The 24,581-nt window shown below is 46.9% G+C and overlaps 1 protein-coding gene across 1 annotated transcript in view; it reads left to right on the forward strand.

Annotated features, from left to right (window-relative positions):
• The first annotated feature begins 398 nt into the window (after positions 1-398).
• The window catches only part of STK24 (serine/threonine kinase 24), a 103,727-nt gene continuing 79,544 nt past the window's right edge, over positions 399-24,581 (forward strand). The window contains exon 1 of the mRNA XM_061171271.1: positions 399-826. Coding sequence (XP_061027254.1) covers positions 785-826 — 42 coding nt within the window. The 5' untranslated portion in view covers positions 399-784. The remainder of the gene's footprint in view (positions 827-24,581) is intronic.

Genomic DNA, 24,581 nt, shown 5'->3' on the forward strand with positions numbered 1-24,581 from the left:
GGAGGGCAGGAGGGAGACGGTAGAGTAAGAGTTGGTACTCACCGCACCCTCACCGCCCAGACCCGCTGGGCGCCCGACCGGCCCGTACTTGGGGGGCGGGATGGGCACGTGGCCCACCCCCAGCTCGGACCGGTCCCCACGCTCCCCTCGCCGGGGGTCGCCTCAACTGAGGCCCCCTCCCCGCACCCGCCCGCGCGTCCACCTCCGCGCTCCGCTCCGCCCCGCCCCGGCGGCTGCGAGGCGGTGCAGCCCGCAGGAGACGCGCGGACCTCCACCCGCTCCGGCAGGCGGCGGCGCAGGCGGCTGCGGCCTAGGGCGCCGGGCGGCCGCGAGCCTCCTCCCCCTCCCGGAAGCGCGGGGCGGGGTCCCCGGCCGGGCCGCGGGGGCGGGCGCGGGGGCCGGGCCGGGGCGGGGCGCGCTCCGGGCTCGGCGCTCGCGGGCTTGGCCGGCTGTGCCCGTCCACTCCGGCTATAGGCGGCCAGCGCTCGGGCCCAGGCCGCCAGGTTCTAGCCGAGCAGCAGCAGCAGTTGCGGTAGCGGCGGCAGCTCGCGGGGAGACCCCGCGCTCCTCGCAACCCCTCCCCAGTGCGGTGCATGGAGACGAGGCCCGCCGCTCGCCCCTGAGCCCGCCGCCCGGCCCGGGACCTGCGGGGGCTGGGGTGGCCTCGGGCTCCGGTCGGCCCCGCCGCCCGAGGGCTGCGCGCGGCCCGCGGGCGGGCCTCGTCGCCCGCGCGGATCGCCGCGGCCCGGCCGTCCCGTCCCAGGAAGTGGCCGTCCTGACCGCCATGGCTCACTCCCCGGTGCAGTCGGGCCTGCCCGGCATGCAGGTAGGCAGGGACCGGGCCGCCGAGGGGAGGGAGGGATGCGCGGGCCGGGGCGGAAGCGGGGAACTTGGCGGTGTAAACACGGCCCCCCCCCCCCCACCCTGCACCTTCCGGGGTCGCGCCGGCCTCCCGCGTCGTGCTCGCAGCACCCGGGCTGCCCTGCCCGGCGGCCGCGGGTGCGTGTGTGCAGGGGCCTGGGGGCCGCGGCCCGGAGGCGGCCCTCGCCGGCCGGGAGTCGCGGTGGTCGGGGGGGTGGGTGGGATGTGGGGTTGCCGGCCGCTGCGCCTTCCTCGCTTCCCTCTCCCCCCGGGGCCTCCCGAGCCGCAGGCCCCGCGCCGGCCCATTCCCGGGGAGAAGTGATGTGGGAAAATGCCCTGGGAGGCCCGGCTCGCTCTCAGGGCCCCGGCGCGGGCGGGGGGCGGTGGAGGCCCCGGTTTCCCCTCGGCGAGGGGGCGGTAAAGTTGAGGGGCGGGGGAGGGCCTCGGGCGCGCCACGGCTCGTCCCGGGCCCGGAGGGCGGAGGAGGCAGGGCGGGGTGGAGGAAGGTGCCACCGCCAGCTCCACTTCCAGCGCGTCTGTTCCGCGCGTTTCCTCCCGGTGCAGACGGAGGGGAAAGTGCGAGCCTTCAACCCTTCTGGAAGAAGGAATCGATGGCACAGCGTACACTCGAGTGTGGATCCCGGGACCCAGGGCTTTGGCTTGGAGTCTTGATTGGATCTAGCTGAGTCCCTTCCCAGTAACCCTCTCCGTTGCCACTTTGTGGCCTCTTGGCCTCCCAGTGACTTTTTTCGGAGTGGGGTAAAGGGGGAGAAGTTGAATTCCAAATTTACACGGATGCTTTAAGGTTTTTCGCCATCGGGGACTGTTTTTAGCCCTTTGAAAGATAAAACCACCGTCCTTGGTTAATTTGTAATGTTTGTAAGCGCGTAAATGGGGGCAAAATGTTTGGCATTAAAATCTGACGGTACAGTTAGGGAATGTCTTTAAAGTTTGGCTCTCCCGGGCTAGCCGAGCAAGGGAGCAGAGGAGCTTTAAGAAAACAAACACAAGTATCCCAGTGGACTATTTATTTTATAGCCTTCTACGGGCTCATTTTCTTTTTTTCCCCCCCTCGCCCTTGAGGGCTACGAAGTGCGGTATTCGGACCTGGACTCCATAGGAGCCGGGAATCTGCCCCCTCCTTAAAGAGAGAGCATTTCTCTCTTTCTCTCCCTCTAAATCTGAAAAAAAAAAACTCGATTTCATTGTTCAGGTTTGATATCTAGAAAAATAAGAACACAAAGTTACCAGAATTTTAGCCTCTTTAAAAAAAAAAATGTTGTGACAGTTAACATTAATAACTTGACGGTGCTTGAAGAAAACTGTCCTTGAATCTCATGTAAAGAGCTGTTAAACTCAACACGCATTTAAAACCTAAGCTTTTGCTGACCGCTAGGTAAAAATCAGATGTGGTTTCTCGGTATTTCCTAAAAATTCCTGCTTTGGTTTGAATTTAGAGACAGGAAGGCAGGGTGAACTGGGTAAAAAATTATTTCTGACCAGTAGGGCAAGAAGGGCCTCTTGTAATGATTAAAAAATACGTTTGCTGTGTACTTTCTTTAGACAGACTCTTATGCTGTTAATCAGGTTGTAATCTAGCACACTTGCCTCACTTAGAGCTTACCATGGAGGTATTCAGCTTTTGTGGAAAGCGAATCCGTTTAAAAAGGTACTTAAAGCCTCCCTGGCTGGTGCCCTGGAGTCAGTATCAGATGGTCACCAGGTGGTGTCTAGTCTCAACACTTTTTTTTGTCCTCCCCTTTTAATTTTTTTCTTCAAGAGTGTGGGCCAGAATTCTTAAATCTTGGGAAAAGAAGGTACATTTCTTTTAATACTTTGGCCTCCCAAATGTATTTCCTAGGTAGTGTTACAAGGGAACTGTTTCTAGTTTGCTTCCTCAGTGTAAAAGGCTGATAAATTTTTGTTGGGTTGAAACAACCAAATTTTCAGCTGTTACAGTTTTAGGGGCAAGAAGGTGGCTTCTGACAGAGTCATCCCTGTATTTAAGTGCATCTACACACGGTATGATGATTGTTTTTAGTGTGCCATTTGGGGAAGAACATTCCTTCCCTCTCCGTTCCACTCCAAAAGAAAAACAACCAGCACGTTTATTTCCTACTTTGAATCGGCAGCTGCTGCTGCCCAGGGAGGCCTTCCTCAGAGTTGTTGAGGATTAAATTAAAGGCACACCTGCCTCGGACTGCTCTTCAGGCTAAAACAGGAGGAAAGAAGTACTAACCCCCCTGTTCTGTGTCCTGATACATCCCATAACCTCCCTTTTTTCCTCTCTCATCTCCTGATGAGGGTTCATAAGGAGTTGGCTTAAAAATTTCAGAAAGACAGCAGAGTGAATTCAGGCAGCCTAGGCAAAGATGCTTAAAAAATAAACCTGAATTGACAGAATAATTTCAGTGAAAACATCATTTTCATTGTCTTGCAAATCATTTTTATGCCTCTTGATTCTTATTGGTACTGCTTGAGGCATAGGTGTAATGTATGCCATTTTCCAGACGTGGAAACCAGCAGAGACGGAACTGACCAAAGTGAGATAGTGCCTTATGTGGCAAAGTTGTGATTGGAAACCAGGTCTTTCCTGCCCTCAAGACCCATTCTCCTACTCACCATGCTGTATTATTGCTTTATTATTACCCTAGCAAACAGTAATGCTTATTTCATTCCAACTTGGGTTTGCTGAAGAAATTAAAATATGGTATTTTATTTGTTCAATCAGCAACCATTATTGAATACTGTTGTGCCGGGTGCTTGGTGAGGGTTGATGACTGTAAATCTGAGTGAGTTATGAGTGATCCTTTTTAATAACCTTTTCATGAAGGCTGCCAGGGGCCTTTCCTTTTTTTTCTTTAAACCTCCCACACCCCAGTTTCATATTAGCATGGGGGAAAAAAAATAGAAATCATGAACTGAATGTAGTAACTACGAATAGACATAAAGAAATTAGGTTGAGTTGTGGATTTAACTACTCCCTGTCCTTCACTGAACATTTGTTGCTTCTCTCGATTTAATTCAGCTTCAGCTGGAGGCAGCAGCATCCATCAGCTTTTAGTTGCGTAAGTTGTAATTTAAAAAGAATTAGATTTTGGTTTATAAGTTTCTATAACGGAATTTTGTCAGTCACTTTAAACCTTTTCTGGACCCTGACCCATGTAAGAAATATATTTTACATCAAGACCTGAAAGTAAAAGTTTCAGAACAGTCCTAATCCTCACTACTTGTGATGTACTGTTGTGTGATGCATTTTATTAAGAAAAAAAACAAAGAGCTGTTGCAAAACTAAATTGATTTCACAGCTGACTGAATTATACTAATTTGATATGTAACATGTATGACAGGGCCTGAGTTAGTTTAGCATGTTTTGAGGATGTCATACATGTAAGATATTCTCATATTTGAAAGTACAGACCGTTTACAGGAATAGCTGGAAAACGCAAAGTCTCTACTTATTAACATCATCTTTGCGTTTCTCTGGCTGCTTGGAGAAACCTTTGCTGAGAATGCCCCTCTGTGTGGGGAGAGAGAGAAACGTTTAATGGCCAGTTTGGGTGAGTTGGGAACTTTTCTCCAGTGCTCTTGCTTACCCTGGGGAAACCTGTGTGCTCTGGAAATCTGGGAAGTGAAGACAAACAGAAGGACAGCTGCATTTAATCTTGCCTTAAGTGCTCTCGTACTTTTTGCCTCCGCGTGTGTGGACGTTCAGGGTATTTGTGAGTTGGAGGCCCTGAAGGCACCTTGAGGGCCAGGCTGACCCGTAGAATGTGGTCCAGCGTTGGACTGGACGAGGAGCCGCGTCCTTGCGGCACATTTCTGCAGCAGCCGCGGCAGGTGTAGGTGAGACCCTCCTTCTGGCCGGTGCTCAGGAGGTCAGCGGCCTAGCGAGGGCCGACTGGGGTGCCCTCCCCGAGAAGGTTCAGATGAGCGGGGGAGGGGGGCGCAGAGAGCAGGGCGCGGGGTGCGAGAGCAGAGCGGACTCGCGGCGTCCAGCCGGGGCCCTGGAGCTGGAGGGGCGGCAGCTGGGGAGGGGGCCCGCATTCCCCGCCGCCCCGGGGCGGCGCACGTGGTGGGCCAAGGTGGAAGGATGCTGGGAGCGCTGGCTGCGGCTCGGAAGGCGGCGGTGGCTCTCTGGGCGAGAGGCCCCCAGGATAGCGAGAGGAGGAGGCTGAAGGGTGGGAGGGTCTCGTGTCCGCCCGCAGCGCAGGTGGACCTTTCAGCAAGGTTGCCTCAAACCTTGTAATGTGAACTCTTAGCCAACATTTCATAGTCTTTATTACTCTCCATCACGCCCCTTGCTTTTGACCTTTTCCCATGCTCTATGCTATAAGGAAAATAAAGACACATTCTCTGTTATTGTTAGTAGCCTATATTTAAGGTTTTGTTTTTTTTTTTAATACCCATTTCAAGACTTCATAGTCCCTCTTCTCTATCACCAAAATTTAAGTGTTAAGAATTTGTTTTGCTTAAAGTCAGTTTTGGAGGGGGAGGGTTGTCAGAAGATTATAAAAAGAAAACAACTTGGAGGAGTCCAGGGCATTTTGGTTCTAATCCCGTATCAGGGAACGTTCTTGATAGTATTTCACATACAACCAGTGACTTTCAAGTAGAAATTGGTCAGATTAGATTTTTCTAGGCTGCTAACGTAGCACAGTGTCCCAGCGGAGAGTAGTTATGGGTAAGTGGCATCGTTGCTTTCTTGTTCCTTTTTGTAATTTTTGTGGTCATCTTTGAGTTAACTGTTCTGGTGTGTGGAGCAGAGTTTACTTCTTTGATGCGACTTGACACAGCTTTTGAGTTGAACAGTTTTTCTAGGACTTTGGTCCGAGATGCGGCGTGAAGAGTTCCTGAAGAAATGAGCCTGTCGGTCGTTGTTGCTTCTTCCTAGTGTATTTTACAGTCACACTGGGGCCAGGGTCCAGGAGCCTGAGGATCTTTGGGCCGCTTTGCTCTCTTTTCGGGTGATTTCTCCCTGTGATTCAGAATTGCCTGCTCGGAAACTCCATACCTGCAGGAAATGGACCACACCCAACCCAGTCCTGCTGTGGCTTTTTTTGGTGGTTGGGCTCAGCATTGTTATCATTAATGGAATCTTGTGGCGGGTATGAGTGCTCGTAACTCCTGTTTTTGCAGTGCAATTCCTTTCAAACTCTCAGTGCTCAGTGCTTTGAGAAGGAGAAAAACAGAGCTGTTACAGCACCTGGCTCCTGGGGTGGATGCCGAGTTTCCTAATCCTAAATGGCTCCCTGGTTTCCAAGATTTAGAGGAGGGAAAATAAGATGAGATGTACCTTTGCTTGGGACAAAGTACAAAGCATCCCGGTTGTGGGTTACAAAGGCACTTGGTGTGCACCCCCCTGGGGATGGCACTGTCCACTTACAGACCTTCCATTATATTTTCAGGAGGGTCTTGGTCAGTAGAAGGAGCCCTGTTGGTATCCGAATACATTGTGGGAACTTTTCGAGTTTTACATTAATGCTTACCAAATACGTAGCCCGTGTTTATCTTCCCACTAAGTCTCTTCCTGTTTTTAAAAAGACTTTCTGGCCCTAAGATTTGAAAGGACCGTGTAGGTCCAAATCCTTTGTCTTATATTAATTACTTAGAATTTTTGTTTAGTTTTTATTTGAAAAGTTATGCACGTGGTAAGGGTTGTTGGGAGAGAGCAGTTCCTTGCCCTTGGCTTCCATTTCCTCCCCTCACCCCCTCCCAAGGCAGCCCCTTCCATCCTCTTTGCTGGCAGTTGTTGTTGTTACTTCTTTGTTCACAAAGAGCATTTAAAAATCGCTGTTTCTTTTTTCCCTAGTTTCAGGCATTGTCAGTAGACTTTGGACCCTGAAGATGAGGATTTAGTTCTCGTGTCCTTGCCTCCTTCCCTCCCGTGTCCCTCCCCTCCCTGTGCCCAGTGCACTTACGTTGGTGACTTCAGTTAGATTCGTTGGTGACTTCAGTTAGATTCGTTGGTGACTTCAGTTAGATTCGTGTGTACATTAACGAGACTGTGGAAACACTAAGCCCAGCCAGCCATGAGTAAACCAGGATTACTTTTCAAATCTTGTTTGGAAGTTTTTTTTTTTTTTTTTTGGGAAATGTAATTGTCTTAGTCTGTTTGGGCCCCTGTTACAAAATACTGTAGACTGAGTGGCTTAAACAACAAACATTTCTCACAATTTTGGAGGCTGGGAAGCCCAAGATCAAGGCTCTGGCAGATTTTGTGTCTTTTGAGGGCCTGCTTCTGGCTGTGTTCTCACAGGGCAAAGGGGGAGGGGGTGCTCTGGGGGGGGGGGTCTCCTTATAAGGGCAGCAAATCCCAGTCCTGAGGGCTCCACCTTCATGACCTGATCACCTCCATCACATTGAGGGTTGGGTCTCACCATATGATTTTGGGGAGGGGGCATAAACATTTAGTCTGTAGCAGCACTTGTAACTTATTCAACCCCAAACCCACTGCCAGTTGTTGAAATCTCCTCTTGGGAATTTCAGGTGAAGCACACAGGCTATCTGTCCATTTCACTCCTCTGGAGGGAGACTGCTTCCTGTGAGCCTCCTAACCTGTATCGCTGGCATCCCCTCTGCCATCCCTTGTCCTCTTTGCCTTCATCCTCGGGATTCCTTGGGCTGCTCTCTCGGGATGGCTTGTTTTTTGTGTCTCCTGCCATCTTTCTTGGTTTCCATGACTGTGTTGGTGGAGCCTATCTTGGAGTGGCCTTCCTGTGAATAGGGTGCATGGGAGATAGGTTTTTTTGAGGTCTTGGATATCTGCAAGTTTCTTATTTTTGCCTTTCCCCTCGATTGATATTTTGGCATGGTGTTTAGTCATGGGATGGAAATTATTTCCTTCAGAATTGTGACAGCAGCTCCACTGTGTTTTAGCTTGCAGTGTTGCTGTTGAGGAATGCAACGCCATACCGATACCGGAATCTATGCATGCCAGCTGTTTCATTTTTCCTGAATTTCATAGGATCTGAATTTTTTCTTTGTAATCTGAAGTTTCATCATGATGTGTCTTTTTTTTTTTTAAATTATTTATTTATTTATTTATCTATTTATGGCTGTGTTAGGTCTTCGTTTCTGTGTGAGGGCTTTCTCTAGTTGCGGCAAGTGGGGGCCACTCTTCATCGCGGTGCGCGCGCCTCTCACTATCGTGGCCTCTCTTGTTGCAGAGCACAGGTTCCAGACGCGCAGGCTCAGTAATTGTGGCTCACGGGCCTAGTTGCTCCGCGGCATGTGGGATCTTCCCAGACCGGGGCTCGAACCTGTGTCCCCTGCATTGGCAGGCAGATTCTCAACCACTGCGCCACCAGGGAAGCCCTCACGATGTGTCTTGATGTGGGTCTTCTTTTATTTTTTGTGACAGGTACTTCATAGGCCCTTAATCAGACAACTCAGGTCTTTTTGTTGAATTGTTTCTTTGATTCCCTTCCCTCTCCCATTTCCTGTGTTCACTCTTTCTTAAACTCTTTATTATTTGGATGCTGGACCCTCTGGACTGGTCCAGCATCACGTATTCTTACCCTTTGAAACCTATTTTCCATCTCTTTGTCTTTTTTCCTTGGCTTTCTGGGAGATTGTCTCAACTTTATCTTCCAGCTCTTCCAAAGGGTATTTCATTTCTGCTCTCGTTTTTTAAATTGTGAGGGCTCTTTTTGATTCTCTGAATGTTGTTGCTTTCTTGTTTCAGTTGAAGTATCTGCTCTCATCTCCCTGAGTATGTTAATTGTAGTTATGTTGTTTTTTCCCTCGGAATAGATTCTCTTCCCCCACGGCCCCTTTGCCCTCCTGTTGGTTTTGGTCTCTGTTTTTTGTGGTAGAGGCCACCCTCGAATGTCCACTCATATTTCAGAGTAGGGGACAGGCTCATTGGAAGTCTGAACCCTGACTGGGGCTTTTTTAACCCCAGTGATGTAGGTGCTCCTAGCGGGCATGAGAGGTGAGGAAGGGCTTATGTCAGTTTCGTATCGCGTTTTATACATCGTGCCTCCCTGCAGAAGCCTTCCCGTGAGCCTTCTGGCTGCTCCCGGTGGGCTAGTGGTTGTCCACTCGTGGTCCCTCCTCCCTCCTGAGGCTCGCTCTGGATGAGGAAAGGCGCGGAGGGCGGGCGCAGTGCCTCGTGTAGTTTCACTCCCGCTCCTGAAACCCTCCATTTTCCTTTGCAGAGAATATGCTTTCAGTTTCTTTTCCTGGGGAGGCACGGGGCAGTTTCCTGGCTGTGGGCAGCGGGCAGGCCGTCTGGGTGTCCCACCGCTTCTGCAGGACTTGCAGTCACCGCTCCCCTGGGGATTCGGCAGGGTGGGTGCAGTTGATTCTCTGCTTTCCCTGCCTCGAGCTTAGCGTTTGCCATCTTCGCCATCTTTCTTTCCACCACCCACTTTCCAGCTTCTGGAATTTTCTTGCTGCGGATGTTCTCTCCCCTCCTGGTATGAGGAGGTTTAAAGCCTTTTTTAAGAAAACCCCCTTTATACTGTGATTTCAGTGGGGTTTCAGGATTGACCAAAGTAGATCTTATGCTCAGCGTGCTCTCTACCTGGAAATCACTCTCTTCCATTTATAGATGAATGAATAGAATTTGAATTCCAAGGTCAGGAGTCCGCGGGGGCGGGGAGGGACTCCTGAGCCGCTGTCCTCTTCATCATGTGATGCCTTCTGGTTTCTCTCTGTAAGAAAAAGGCAGTGTACACACACCCTCGTTTTTCCATGTGTCTGTCTGTGACCTCCACCTCCCCAACTTGAATGCTTTCTTCCCCTCTGTCTCTCATTTTCTAGTCTTGGGATTCTGTGGGCACAGGACCGTTTTCAGGGCGCCCCATGGTATCTTGTTGGAGGAACATTTGCTTAAGTCGACTGATGTTTTCGGGGTGCAGCCTTGGTCCGGGATTGAGTGTAGGCTTCCTGGGAAGCTGGCAGCGCCACCGCCAGGGTGGGTCAGGTGCCCCTGGGGGGACCCAGTCTGCACGTGTCTGGGGACGAGGCGCCTTGGACTCGGGAATCCCGCGCGTGGCTCAGTGCTGCCCCTCAAATGCTGGCGTTAGTGGATACGTGGCTCCAAGAGTGTGCTTCCTGCTTACAACAGAGCACCTTTGGAGGTAGAAACGTACAGTGGTAAACGAGTGGAAATGAAGAGTAATCCAGAACTTGGGGACTGGGTTTTGGTCAGCAGCTGTTTTAGGCACAGTTTCCCAGCATCACTTTAAAATCAAGTTCGGCGTGGTTGACTCAAAGTCGTTAAATTGCTACCTGAACTCCTGGTGAACTGAGAACCTGCTGTAGAAAGGTCTTGTTTGAGCATTTCTTTCCTGGGTTTGATGCCCTTTCATTGTACCAAACATTTCTTGAGAGGTAATTTAAAAAGAAAAAGATATGTAAGTACAAAGAATTGCTCAGTTCCTCAGCAGTTCCTACCAGGAGGTGGGTGGCTTTTTCCTTCTGCTGCACTGTGTTACCGGAACAGATAAGTGGGAAAAGTAAGTGGTCCTTTGGCGCTCCCATGTTCATGCCCTTAGTGGGAGCCTTGTAGGAAGGGAACTAAATTTTATTGCGCTCCTTCCAATACAAGGAGGGAGGGAGGAGCAGCTTATGCCCTCGGCTAATCCTCGGGGCCTCTGCTGAGGGAAGGGCTGTTAGACCAGTTTTACAGATGAGAAAACTGAGGCTTAATGAAACTCGACCAAGGCTCCCACCCTGAGAGCAGAGCCCTGACTCCCTGACTTTTGGTGCTGACATTTGTGTTTTCTTCCTCCCTCCACCAGAGTGCCCCCGCCCCCCACGTGGCTGCTGTTTCCTTCACGACCAAATTGTGCATCCAGCTTCCCTGAGACCAGCCCAGTTAGGGCTGGTCACTCATGGTATTTTGGTCACTTTTATTTCCACGATTTTGTTTTTTCACGTTTGAAGAAGACTTTGTTCATGTCCCAGTGTTATTCTTAATTGACTTCCTGGAATTTAGGATTGTGGGAGTCGGGGGGAGGTGACCAGTCCCTGGTCTGTTTCTCGTTGTTGTCTCTGCTGAGCCCTCATGCTGCCCTTGGGGAGGGATGGCAGCCTTTGACTTCTGTTTATTACCCCTCAGGTGTTGCCCAGGTGGTTTTGAACTGTGCAGAAGTATTAACTGAAAAAAGTGCACTGTAATCTAACAGTGCTTTTGAGATTTCAGCGTTTATGCTCATCGATCACCTGGAGGGCTTGGTGGAGTTTGCATTTCTAACAAGCTGCCAGGTGTGTGGCTGCCGCAGGGACCACACTTTGAGAACCGCTGCACTGCAAAATTAAAAATCCTTAAATCCCTGTTGCTCCCCCTGGGAGCACCGTACAGCGGTGCCCATTTGAAGAGCAGCTCAGTGGAAAGTCATGGAAAGTCAGTGCTTGCGACTTAGGGCGTGTATTTCAGAGACTGACTTCGGAACCACAGGTCTAACTTTGAAAATTGAATAGGCTTTTTAATTGAAAGAATTGTTAGAATTTTTACTATGGTAGCATGTATTGCACACCTGTTAGGGGGCAGAGGAAGATGTGTGCTCCATGTCTGTTTGACTTTGGAACCTTATTTTTTAAGAAATGCATCTCTCAGAACTAGCCTTCATGGTTCTTTTGGAAAACGCTGAACCGGAACAGAAGCCCTGAGCCTGAAGCTCCTCCACAGCGTTGCCAGGATCATCTCTCACCTGTTTTCATCATGTCACTTCCTGCTTAAAAACCTTTGGTGGCTTCCTGACCAAACATAAACTCCAGCTCAGAACTCAGGGCCTCGAGTTCCTACCCGGCTTCCTCGTGCGCTGCGTTCCCACCCCCCTCGCTCCGCAGGAGAGCCTGCCTGCCCTGCAGGGTTGCCCCAGAGTCCTCTGCCTGGTAACCCCTGGTGAGCCGTTAGTATTTGTGTTCTGTTGCCTTTTTTTTCTTAATTGGATTGTACGGGCAGACCTTCAGGGAAGGTCCCCACCATCAGTCCGTCCAGCTCCCCCATGATGCGAGGCCCGTGAGGAACACCTGCTGGTGGAGGGAGGGGACAGCTAGGAAATGAGTGGCCTCCTCGGGGCAAAATTGATTTTCTTTTCTTGTAGTTGTTCTGCTTAGCACTTAACTGAAGATGTACATATGTCTCTGAACTGAGAATACTATTCCGGACCAATAGTCTTTTTAATGTTTGGGTTGTCAGAGATTTTGTGCTTTTATGTATAAATAGTTGATTTGATTTTTAATTCAAAAAAAATGATCTGTATTTCTCTATTAGCAATCTTTTATTAGAGTGTACTGTGACTAGCTAGACTTTGATCTTACTGGACTTGCTTATTTGAGGATGGTTTTGGGAGGAGTAGGAGACTTTTTTTTTTTTTAAGTGTGTTGTAATTTTTTTGCAGTTCGCTGTATGGCTTTTTCCAGTATAAGGGTAAATGGCGTATTAAGCAGACTTAGGGGATGGACTGTGTCTGGAAAGGTAATTATGAGGTTTGGGCTCTTCTCTTTCCTTTGTTAATAAAGAATTTGAAGTGTTTGTAAAAACCCCTGTTTGTGTCATTCAGAATGCCTTCCTCCCAATTGTCTTCTTCAAGAAAAAATGAAGTGCTTACATGAAGTGAAACTGCTTGCATTTCCTGGCCTGGTGACACAGGCTGCCTGTGTTTATCTATGCAGCGGGCAGGATGTGATGGGATCTGTACACCTGACAGTGGTGGAGGTCTCAGGCCACCCTCCGCAGCGGGCCCGGGGCCGTTACCGCCAGCAGCGCGAAGCTGTGGCCCTGGCTCTTGCCGGATGGAACTCCATTTCCCCATACCGTGAAGCAGTCACAGTTGAAAGTGATCGCATGGTTTAAAGTAGTTTTTAATGGAAAAGCAGTTTTCCCAGGGATCTACGTATTCTCTTTCTCTTGGATGAATTACTGCTTATGTGAAGCAAAATGCTTCTTGAGAGGAGACCTTCTCAGCCTTTCTCCCAAAATAAATAAATAAATATTCATATATGCGTGTGCATCAAAAATGTGTTTTTATTTTTTTATTTCTCTTATATTTCCAAAAGGAACAAAACCCTCAAGGTCCTGAAAATTAATTGTTATGAAGGTGGTAAAATACTTTTAAGCCTTTTTATTTATTTATTTATTTTTATTTATTTATTTTTTTAAAGTTGCAAATTTTTTTTTTTTTTAGATTTATTTATTTTTATTTATTTATCTTTGGCTGCATTGGGTCTTCGTTGCTGCTCGCGGGGCTTTCTCTAGTTGCGGTGAGCGGGGGCTACTCTTCTTTGCGGTGCGCGGGCTTCTTATCGCGGTGGCTTCTCTTGTTGCGGAGCACGGGCTCTAGGCGCACGGGCTTCAGTAGTTGTGGCACGTGGGCTCAGTAGTTGTGGCTCGTGGGCTCTAGAGCACAGGCTCAGTAGTTGTGGCGCACGGGTTTAGTTGCTCCGCGGCATGTGGAATCCTCCTAGACCAGGGCTCGAACCCGTATCCCCTGCATTGGCAGGCGGATTCTTAACCACTGCGCCACCAGGGAAGTCCTTAAGCCTTTTTAAAATGGTGAAATTGTCAATGTTTTTATACCTAGCGTGTTGCATAGATTATTTCTTAATATGTTAGCTACAGCCACTAAATAAGGCTGTTTTTGAAATTCCACAAAAATGATCCCTCTCTCGATTCGTCCTTGTGCATCAGAGCAGCGGGGATTCCTCTCGTTTCCGTCGGGGGCTGTGTGCCGCGAAGGCCCTTTGAGGGAGGGCTTCCGGGTGCTTGTCTGCTGCAGGGTTGGAGCTCCCTCCCCAGACTGGCCATGTTGTCTGCACATAGTCTTGTAAAAGACAGTGTGAAGTGGGGGTCTGAAGATGGGTGCAGAAATGGAAAAACACCCCTCAGTCCATCCACCACTAAACTGTTTTTAAAGCACAAGCGTCTGTAATCCCGTTACTTGAATAGAGCTGTTTTCCAGGCGTTGTTTCGTACATTGTTTTCCACTCAGAATTGGATGGTAAATATCATCCCCCATTTTCACGAAATTTCCTTGTGATGATTTTAATGGCATTTCTGACTCACCTCTTTGAGGTAAAGCATGCCCCATCCTTAGGACACAGAGTTCTAGCCAGAGCACATTCCTGTTTGGTTCTGCTGGTTAGATAGAATTACCTTGCTGCTTTCATTTTGCCTTTGGAGAAGGAAAAATTAGCCATCCTCCTCCTCCCACAACAGTGTTATTGGAAAGCACTGTGGTGGTTATTTCATGAGTGTTTGTAGGTGATTGCTTCACTTACGTCAGTAAGCCAGACACTCACCAAGGGGTATTACGTATTCATGCTGGGCCCCTTGGCCCTGCAACAGTTGTGTCCTAGACAGAGGACCCTATGTGTGGATGGGGGCCCACAGAGACTCTGCGTGTGTACACACGTGTTCATGTGAGCTTAATTCAGAACCACAGGACCACTCCTTTCCGGGCTTCTCTCTGCGGTGGATGGAACAAGTGGAACGGTGGGAATCCTGCCTGGCTGGATTATGTTCTTCAGATGAATATTTCGTATATGTGATCAACATTCCAGTTTTTAAATAGTTTATATCCTGCATGTCTCTTTTTAGTCTTTGATTTAATGAAAAGTTGTAGAAGATGTAGAAATTCACGGGACGATAACAGGTGCAAATATGGTGACTTCAAATTACTGCCGTGAATGAACATTCTGGCTCCCCGCACCAAGAGGGTGGGTGTGCTTTTTACCCATTTGATAGTGGATGCGTTCTGAGTGACGGGGATGTAGTCACTGAAATCACACATACCGCGTGTACGCGTTTTCTTCCCGCCCAAGGCGCACATGTGAGCGAGGGTCTGCGGGCGGTGGTGGCGCCAGTGTTGACCACGGGCGCCTGGCTTCGGGGACTGGGGCTCCGAATAGCCCCGCATCACTTCAGGTTTTCCTGCCACGTGGATTCAGATCAGTTTAGACCTCCCCTCCGAGGGAGTCATGAAAAACTCTTGGTTTTCAGAGACTTCGGGGATTTGGGTTTAGGGGCGTGGACCTGTGCTGCTGCCCTTCTACCATATGTATTTAATGAATGGAAAAACTTAAGGAGAAATACAAGGCAATAGTATGAAAGTAGAGCATTACTAAATTTTTCTAGAACCGTTTTGCTTTTTTTCTTTATTCAGATTAAAGCAATTTTTTCTTTATTGTGTGACTGATTGCCTTTAGTTATTTAACTCTTACAAGAGTGATCATGGAAAGGGAAACTTGTTGCATAAAAGTACAATGTAAGAAAAAGAGGACGTGTTGTCAGACTTCGTAAAGATCTTTGCTATTTTAAGCTGAAATACTAGGTAGTGATGTAGTCAGTGTGGCCATTTATTTTATAAAACAAAAAATTAATAAGAGATTTATTAATGTTTTTATTTGTGATCTATTTCCATGATCACCACTGTTACAGTTTGATGCAAAAAGAAGCAGATTTTTTCATGTGTCAGAAATAAAGTTTAAACTATGGGCAGTTCCCAAGTACATTTCAGATTTCACTTGTAAGTGTGTTGGTTAGAAGTCCCACACATTTTCTTACAGAAATGAATTTATAAATGGTGATTAAGTTCTGAGGCTAACTTAGAAAAGCCTAACTGAACTATGACTTCCTGGTTCTGAAGGCAGGAAGATAGTTAGTATAAGAGAGTTGGAGAAGAAGGAAGACTTGACTTTTCTTGGTGCAGAACTGGTCCCGTGCAACATTTCTGAGTTCAGATTGGTCTCTTGTACTGTGCTGCGCCTCACGGTTACCACCAGTACCTTAGTTCTTCATCCTTTAATGCCTTCCTGATACTGCAGCTCTGGTGTGAGTCCCTCTTTGCTACATTTCATTGAGAAGTTCTCAATGAAAATTCCTATTCTTCATTTTAAAATTGATTTTAGGTAGATGTTGCAAAAGCATTTATACTAGTTCATAAAAGTAGCAGTTTTAGAGGAAGAAAGAATGTGTGTTGATCTAAATAGATATCTAATAGGTAGAATATTAGGCACTGAAAAATTGATGGCATGATACAGGAATGATGTTTAGGGCTGCAGAGGGATTTGCCATGTGTCGGACACTGTGCTGGCATTGGGATTAGGAAGATAAATGATAACCCTGTGTTCAGGAGGCTTACAGTCTAAGAGCAGAGGCACGTGTGTAAACATACTTTTCTCTGGGATAAATGCAGTTGTAGAAGGAAGTATAAGGCGCAGAAGAAACACAGAGGAAGGAGTAATTATATCGAGAGGTGGCAGTTTGAACCTCAATAAAGGAAATGATGCCTAAGCTCTTTTTTTATTTAAAAAGGCAGAAGGAATCCAGACAATAGAATGTTCAAAAGCGTGAGAGTTGTTTTTTTTTTTTTTCTTTTTTTTTTTAATAGCACAGAGTGTTTGAAAAAGTGCAAGGAATTCAGTTTTGCTGGACTTTAAGGAAAAAAGAGAACAAGAGAGATGAAGTTGAAGAGGTAGTTGGGGACCAGCTCATAAAGGACAATTCTGAGTGGTTTGGGCTTCAGCCTGTTAGGTGGTGCAAAATTCCCAGGAATGTTTGAAGTGGCAGAATGAGACCAATATTGTTTTGAAAGTTTGGCACTTGGACTGGAGAGGGCAGAGGCTGGTCCCTCAGGTAGGAGACCACTGATGCGGGACTGGACGGAGGCATTGGTGGCTGGATGGGATTCAAGAGGGAGCCCTGGGCAGAATGGGCCGGCTTGGCGGTGAGGGTGATGGAGGGAAGGAGGAATCCTAAGATGGCCTCTAGGGATCTGGCCTGGGTGTGTGGGTGAATGAATCATGGGGCCACCGATTGGCATAGATGATGAAGAACCTACGCAGATAAGGAGTTCTGTTCAGGTGACTGGAATGTAGGTGGAGGAAAGGAATAGGTGGTTACATGCCTGGGTCTGGAGCTTGGGGGAAGAGTCCAGGCTAGGGACCGGACCGAGGCTGGTGATTTACGAATTAGGGCATCAGGGCAATATGAGAATGGGCGTGAGCATTGTGGGGAGGGTGACTGGAAAGGGAGGAGCCCGAGTTCCAGATCTCACAGGCACCTGGGTGCTGCACCTCGCTTCACCTGTTCCTCACTGTGAGGCCTTCTACTCTGAACTCTTTGGTCACAGTGTCAGTGATTTCCACCCCTGGCCCCAGGATGGGGGGATGGGCAGGGAGGGGCGCTGTGTGGCTGGTCTGTTATCAGTGGGAGCAGTTCATGAGCTGATTGTCCGGAAGTCGAGAGCAGCTTGTAGTTTCTTGGGTGCTGGGAGTTTTATTAGATAAGTCATATGCCAGAGTTCCAAATACCTAGTATATACTTAATTTTGACCCTGACGCTCTTTAATGTGTAGTTTAATGAATGTCATGCCTGAAGTAATTATTTATTTATTTTTGGCTGTGTTGGGTCTTCGTTTCTGTGCGAGGGCTTTCTCTAGTTGTGGCGAGCGGGGGCCACTCTTCATCGCGGTGCGCGGGCCTCTCACTGTCACGGCCTGTCTTGTTGCGGAGCACAAGCTCCAGTCGCGCAGGCTCAGTAGTTGTGGCTCACGGGCCTAGTTGCTCCGTGGCATGTGGGGTCTTCCCAGACCAGGGCTCGAACCCGTGTCCCCTGCATTGGTAGGCAGATTCTCAACCACTGCACCACCAGGGAAGCCCTAGTAAGTAACTTTTGAATCAACTGGGTAGCAGAATTTAACAAGGATGTTGTTCAAACGTCTTAGTGTTTGGTTACACGGGCAAAAATTGCTGTAGAAGCCTCTAGGTTAACTCTAAACCCGGCAGGCTTTCGTTTTACCCCACATGGGTGGTGCTAGGGTTCCTGTGGTGCTTCTTACCGGCCTGGTGCGCCCTGGAGAGGAATCAGGAAAAATGAAAGCCGTGTTGGGGATGGGTTGTTTGGGGATTATGTTATTAAAATAATTTTCTTTAATATTTGTACAGTTGAAGCATCCTAAAATGCCAGTTTTAAACGAGAAGGGGATTTTGGAGTTTGATCTATCTAGTTGGTTTAGTTTAATCTCTTAAGAGGCACGATGTTTTAGAATACTTGGGGGTCTGGAGATGTCAATTTATAAAACTTCGCAGGTTAGATCAGAACTCCTGATTTATTACAGTTTTAGCCAGGGGTAATTTTAATAATTAAAGTGAAATGGCCCATTTAAAAATTCTGTAAAGAGTAGTGGGCACTGAGTGTTTTGGGGAAGTATGGGCTGTTTGGGGGAGTGGGTAATTGGAACAATGAAGATACTCATTTTTAAAAATAGACTTTATTTTAAAAAAAATTTTTAATTTATTTATTTATTTATTTATGGCTGTGTTGGGTCTTCGTTTCTGTGCGAGGGCTTTCTCTAGCTGCGGCAAGCCGGGACCACTCTTCATTGCGGTGCGCGGGCCTCTCACTGTCGCGGCCTCTCTTGTTGCGGAGCACAGGCTCCAGACGCGCAGGCTCAGTAGTTGTGGCTCACGGGCCTAGTTGCTCCGTGGCATGTGGGATCCTCCCAGACCAGGGCTCGCACCCGTGTCCCCTGCATTGGCAGGCAGATTCTCAACCACTGCGCCACCAGCGAAGCCCTAGACTTTATTTTTCAGAGCAGTTTAGGGTCACAAAAAAATTGAGTGGAAGATGCAGAGATTTTCCCAGGTACTCTCTGCTGCCCATCAGTGTCCTGCACCAGATTATATTTTTTATTAGGGATGACCCTCCATTGACACATCATTATCACCCAAAGTCCATAGTTTATGTTAGGGTTCACTGCTGTTGTGCATTCTGTGGGTTTTCATAAATGTATAAGGACATATGTCCACCCTTCTAGTATCATACAGAATAGTTTCACTGCCCTAAAAATCAAGGAGGGTGTTTTTAAACATGTCTTTTGGATTCTACTGAAATATTGTTCTGTGAATATGTGCCATTTTTTCCTCATTAGCTTCTGCAATCCTGAGCTCGGTTTGGTCCTCAGGGTCTCAGTCCCTTGCCATAATTCCAGTTCCTGTGGGAGGCTGTTGGGGATTTTAAGAAGGGAAAATGCCACATGGTGCCCCCCCCCCCCACGTAAAGATTCCTTCTAAAAATTGAGCTGTTACAAATTTTAATTTATTTAAAATATTATAGAAGTAATATATAACTAATGGTAAAAAAAAAAAAAAATCAAACAGTGCAGAACTGTATGATTTTATTCCCCAGGGGTAACTAATGTTGAAAGCAAGGAGTCTGTGGTTGCCTTAATTGCAAAGGATTGTTCACTGTCTTGCATTTAGAACTGAAGGGAAGGCTGGGAATTCCATTTGATGTTTTTTTCTTCCCTTTCACAGCAGTTCCATCAGAAATGTCACTAACCTCTAACCAAGACCCTTTAAGCAGTCCAATTTCTACCAGCACTTAAGTGCTTTTAATACTCCTGATGAGCCATGATGCTCATTCTTCAACCAACAGAGACTTAGTGGATGTCTGCCGTGCTTAATGCACCATGCTCGGGGCTGGGCAAGGGGGTTAGCTGCGCCTGCTGTCCTTAATGTGCTTATAGCCTGGCATTGGCAGACTCTGGTGAGCGCTGGTGGTACAGGGTGATATTAACCAAAAAGTGGGTGAAAGAAAGGAAGCCCTCCTGGAGGAGGTGGCATGTGGGTGTGTATTTGAGCAGTTCTTTAAGGGGCTCTAGTGGGTAAAGGGCACTCCAGGCAGAAGAGATCTGTTCCTAGAATTGGCTGAAGTTTGGGGTGACTGGTGTACATGAGTAAGGTTACGGTTTTTCCTTCCCCTCCTCCTTCCTGAGATAATGGGGAAGAGAAAGTATGGGAAAGCTTTTTGTTTGGAGTACGATAAAAGTGCTGAAAAAGGAAGAGGAAGTATGATGGGGGTTTCAATCAGGTGGTGTCTCCTTAATGGATTGGATAATCCAGATCAACCCTGAAGTGGCCTTGGTGGCTTCTTAGCTTCTTTCTGATTTGCTTGGGGAACAGATAATAAGGAGAGATTGGAAATCTGGGTAGGCTTGATATTTACAGGCTGGTCACAGTATTCTGTATGTCTCTTTTTAAAATGTTGAGCTTAATCTTCACTCCTGATTTGGAAAAGAGATTTGTTTGTTTGTTTGTTTGTTTTTTAAATTGGGTTGAATACACTTGAAGCACAGTAGACAGTATATATGGTTTCGTTTTCTTTTGCATACTTAGAATTGGGCCTCTAGAACGAAACAGGACAGTTTTTACAAAAACGACTTGCAAATGAGTGATTTTACCTTTGAGTCAAGAGCTCTGGGGCTTCTCTCATCCAGGAAAAGGGTGGCTGTGGCCGTGAACCTTCATGGGAGGCCAGGGTATTAGGAAGTACAGTTGGACTTGGGTGATGGTTACTGGTGGTTTGTCTTTTTGGAAGACAAAACTAGAGGAGGGGGGGGCTGCTCCTCTTTTAAGGGGGAAAAACAAAAGAGGCAGAAGAAATGAACTTTTACCTTCTCTGAAGCGTTATCTCAGTTGGTAACAACTGACAGTGATGTTTCACGAGTTAAGACGAAAGCCCCTTTGCGGAAGATGGAATCTGGCTGTCATGGGGGACCCTGCAGCATTACAGCTCTAGCCACTGTAAATAAATGTGTGAATATGTTAAATGAGTAAGTGAGATTCCTGTAGAAAAGTCAGGTCATTAAATGAAAGAGTTGTAAGATGTGACAACCTGCTCTGAGGTCACACCGAGCAGAGGCAGGCAGGGAAGAGGTGGGTGGCCTTAGGCTAATGGAGGAAGTTGCTGAGCTTAGTTGACAGTTCGCTGACTGTATTTCAGAAGGTTGTGCAAAAAATTCTTTTCACTGAGACCTTTGTGTTTCGCAGCGTGTGTTATCTATAGTCTCAGGATGGAGTTACCAGTGAGTTTGTATTAGCAACAGCCCGATTGCAGAGGCCTCTGCATCAGGACCACTGTGGTCCTGGCCCGGGGTCATGATTTGGATCAGGATGCACCTTGAAGATCATATAGTAGATTAAGTGGTTCATTCATTTTTCCTAGAGAAAGATGTGGTATGAGGGAGAGCAGTGATGTGTGTGTGTGGTCAGGTGTGTGATTTGAGGATGAAGCCTTGAGATGGGTCAGCTCCTTGACACTTGCATGATTTATCTATCCATATCCAGCCGTTAGTTGAAATTTACCATGTGCCAGTTGTGTGCATTTCAACTACTACTGCATGTAATTTGGCAGTTGTGACTCAGAAGAAGAATGCAGCTAAGGCTTCTGATCAGACTGTAATGGGAACATGGGATCATTTGTTATGTACCAGTTTTAAAAAGTTAATTTTCATATTTTATTCTCAGGAAAACTATAGTATGTGTGCGTTTTTTTTGTCCTTTTGCAGATGAGTAAACCAAGTCCTAAAGAAACAAATAGCTAGTAGGAGGAGGTGGATTTGAACCCACACGCATCTGGCTGCAGGTGCCACGTTCTTTTCTTCACACTACGCCAGGTTCTCCAGTGGCTTTACATTACTGGAGTCGAGAATTAGGGTTTCAGTTGAGTTCTCAAGGGAGAAGGGAGGGACTGGTGACCCAACCCCATAAGTGACATCACTTCCCTGAGGGTTTAGCAGCAGATAGTTCCGTACGGATAGGAGCTACAGCTGGGGGTTGATTCACTGGAGTATTTGATCACATGGCTGATTGAGGCTGTGATGCTGACCTCTAGAAAAGGTTACTACTTGTATATGTTGTGCTTTCTTTCAGTTTGTTCAGTTGGTCAGAAAGAGTTGGTAATAAGGCCAAGGTTATTGGGTTGATCGCTGAACAAAACTGGGGGCCTTGCAGAGAAAACAGTGATTGGCAGTTAAAGGTGACACCTCCTGAGCTTCCCCTGCACCACCCTCGCGGCATCCATACCCTTTCGAGAGTCAGCAGACGAGAGGTGTCTCGGTACAAATACTGGGAAAACAACTCACAGTCAGCACCCTGGTGAAATTTTTTATCTGCATCTTTTTAATTTTTTTAATGTAAAAAAATGGTGCCTTAAAACAGGTACGGGAAGAAGGAACGCTGAGGCGTTAGAGGGCCCCAGAGATGAAGGGGTGAATAACTCTGAGAGGGTTCACGTGACAAACACAAAGCGTTAATGTGCTGTGTCAGTTTTTAGTGGAGAAAAATCCATCTTCTTGGCTCTTCTGAGCTTGTTGCTTGGTTCTCGATGCCTTTTTTGAAGTGAGAAATGGGACTTAACTTTCCAGGTGGAGGTTTTGCCGCCTGCATTTGTAGGAGTGGAGATAAGAAGGCCCGTTTGGGTGATAGCTGGGAAGGTGAGCAGCCAGCCTGCTTATCTTCGGGTTGGTTGGAAGGAGGCCTGGTGGAAGGACAGCGGGCAGTCCTGAGGTGGCTGAGGCCTCTGCGGCCTCTGAGAAGCGCTTGAATTGGCCGGTGAATGGGAGCAAGCCTCTGTGCACCGTATTCTTGGCAGAATTGGTCACCTTATGGCTATAGTGTCCATATCACCTAAGCTTTTTGACAGGTCTGATAATTTCATCATTAAAAAAAAAACCCCCAAATTAAAAGGCTTCTAAAATGAATTACTCAAATGCTATTTGAATTTTGTGACATGATGGAAAGAAAAGAAGAAGGTCTTTGACAGTGAAGGGAGGGGGTCTTTTCATTTATGCATCTGGCCACTTGAGATCTGTCCCGTCAGGTAGGGACACAGCTGATGGGAGAACATTGTCTTCAGGGGACGGTGATCAGTGCCATGCGCAGGCTCTAAAAGGGCCCCAAGCAGGGTCTGCTGTGGAAGGTGAATCGACTCATCAGCTGGACCCCTGCATCCTCCCCGGCCTCGGCTTCGTGATCATGTGTCTTGTCACATCTTTGTCTTGTTCTTTGCCTGCAGGTGAGAAGCCACATGTAATTAAATGTGCTGTCTTTTAAATGGAACGATTTCATGTAACATAATTTATTTCTGGTCTTATTCTTCTTCAGTGAAACCTAGAATGGCAAAGCTTTTAAGAGGAGTGCTGAATTACATCTCCACCTCTTGAGAAATTCCCATGAACTCCCAATTTCTTTAAACTTTCATGTTTCCTGTTTAGCTTCAGAAAAAAAAATCACATGGGTTTAAAAATAAATGCAGATATGGCAGGAATTATGTCTTCTTGAGATTTGTCAGATGATTTATCTTTTTTAGTCTTTTGTTTATTGGTTCTCCTTATGGAGAGAATTGTTTAAAAGTAATGCAGTAATTACAGTGTTTGGTATAATATAATTCAGGATGTTTAATCTAATATAGAAGGACATTTGCTGCTTTTAGCTTTTTTATTATAATAGATTGGTTTAGGGTAATGGATTAGAGAGGTCTGATAACTGGTCTTTTGTAGCCAGAATGGTTTGATCCAAGAATTCTGGACTGTAAACTGAAAATCTCCTTCGTGAACCTAGGCCTGGCGTTTTATGATCTTTTAGTATATATGTGTGTGTCTGTTCATTAAAAATGGAAATGCTATAGTTCTGCCTTTCTTAGTGAATTTGCAAAATAAGCTCATTTCCAACAATTGGGACAACGCAGAAAAACAGATTTAAAAAAATAGATAACCACTGTTAATATTTTAGTGTACACCCTTCCAAAGTTTTTTTCTGTGAATGTATATTACTTGCTCCTCCTCCCCCGCCCCACAGAAACACAACAAAAATGGAATTATTCTATAGGTACTGCTCTGTAATGTGCTTTTCTTTCTTAAACATTGAGATTCTTTTCCATGTTAGTAAATCAACATTATTTTGAGTGGCTGCTTGGTATTTCATTGTATGGCTGTAGGGTAATTCCTGTAATCAGTTGATGTCTGCTTAGGTAATTTGCAGCTTAAAAAGAAATTATGGTAGTCTCCAATGAATATATGAATCTTTCCACTCGTCTAATTATTTCCTTAGGATAAACCAGAAGAAGTGAGATTTTTTTGCTATTTCCTTATATCCATTTTTAGGTATAATACATATGTATATATGGAATTGTCTTTGCTTCCATATCTGGCATCTTCTGTGTTCCCGTTTATCTTTTTAGTTTTTCCATGATTTTTTGTTCCGTCATTGTTTTCAGCAGTGTCTTGTCTGCTTTTTGCTGCTTTTAACGTGATATTTATTTTGGTAATGATTCTTATTATCTTTGTCTCCAACCATGTTGATCCGTTTTTGAGATTTTTAAAATAGAGAGTCCCAGTTTTAATTTTATCGAGTCAAGAAAAATATTTGTCTGAAATGTTTCCCTTCTCCCTTGGAAATTCCTCTGACATATCATTTTCCTTCTGCCTTTTGCTTATTGTATTTTTTCACTGTCCCTTTCCTTTGAGAGGCATCTCTGCATGCCTGTGTGGGGCGTCCTCTGGCTTAGCAGGTGTCTCTGGAGGGGCAGTTCCGTCTGTCCTGCAGGCTGCCCAGCACCAGGGCAGGGACCCCTGTGCCTCTGCCCTGCACCCCTGCCTGTCACCATCCTCTGCCCCGCTCGCTTTTCCTTTGGGTGACTCAGCGATCTACTAGTTTGATTGTAGATGGACTTTTTTTTCTGATTTTCATTTTATTAACTGTGTGGATCACAGGAGAGCAGCGTAAATGTGCCTTTCGTTTGCCGCCTTTTACTGGAAGTGTGCTTGTAGTTATCCTGAAGCCTGGGTTCCCTCGACAGGGCTGACTCCTTCGAATGGGAGCCAGGACGTCCACGCTTGCCAGTCTGCTGCATGCTGTTCTCATTCCGTGTAGGACCGAGGAGGACCCAGGAGTAAAATGCGGCTTCGTTTGTGTAACAGGAA

The sequence above is a fragment of the Eubalaena glacialis genome, chromosome 16 (genome assembly GCF_028564815.1).
Source record: "Eubalaena glacialis isolate mEubGla1 chromosome 16, mEubGla1.1.hap2.+ XY, whole genome shotgun sequence".
NCBI classification, from domain to species: Eukaryota; Metazoa; Chordata; class Mammalia; order Artiodactyla; family Balaenidae; genus Eubalaena; species Eubalaena glacialis.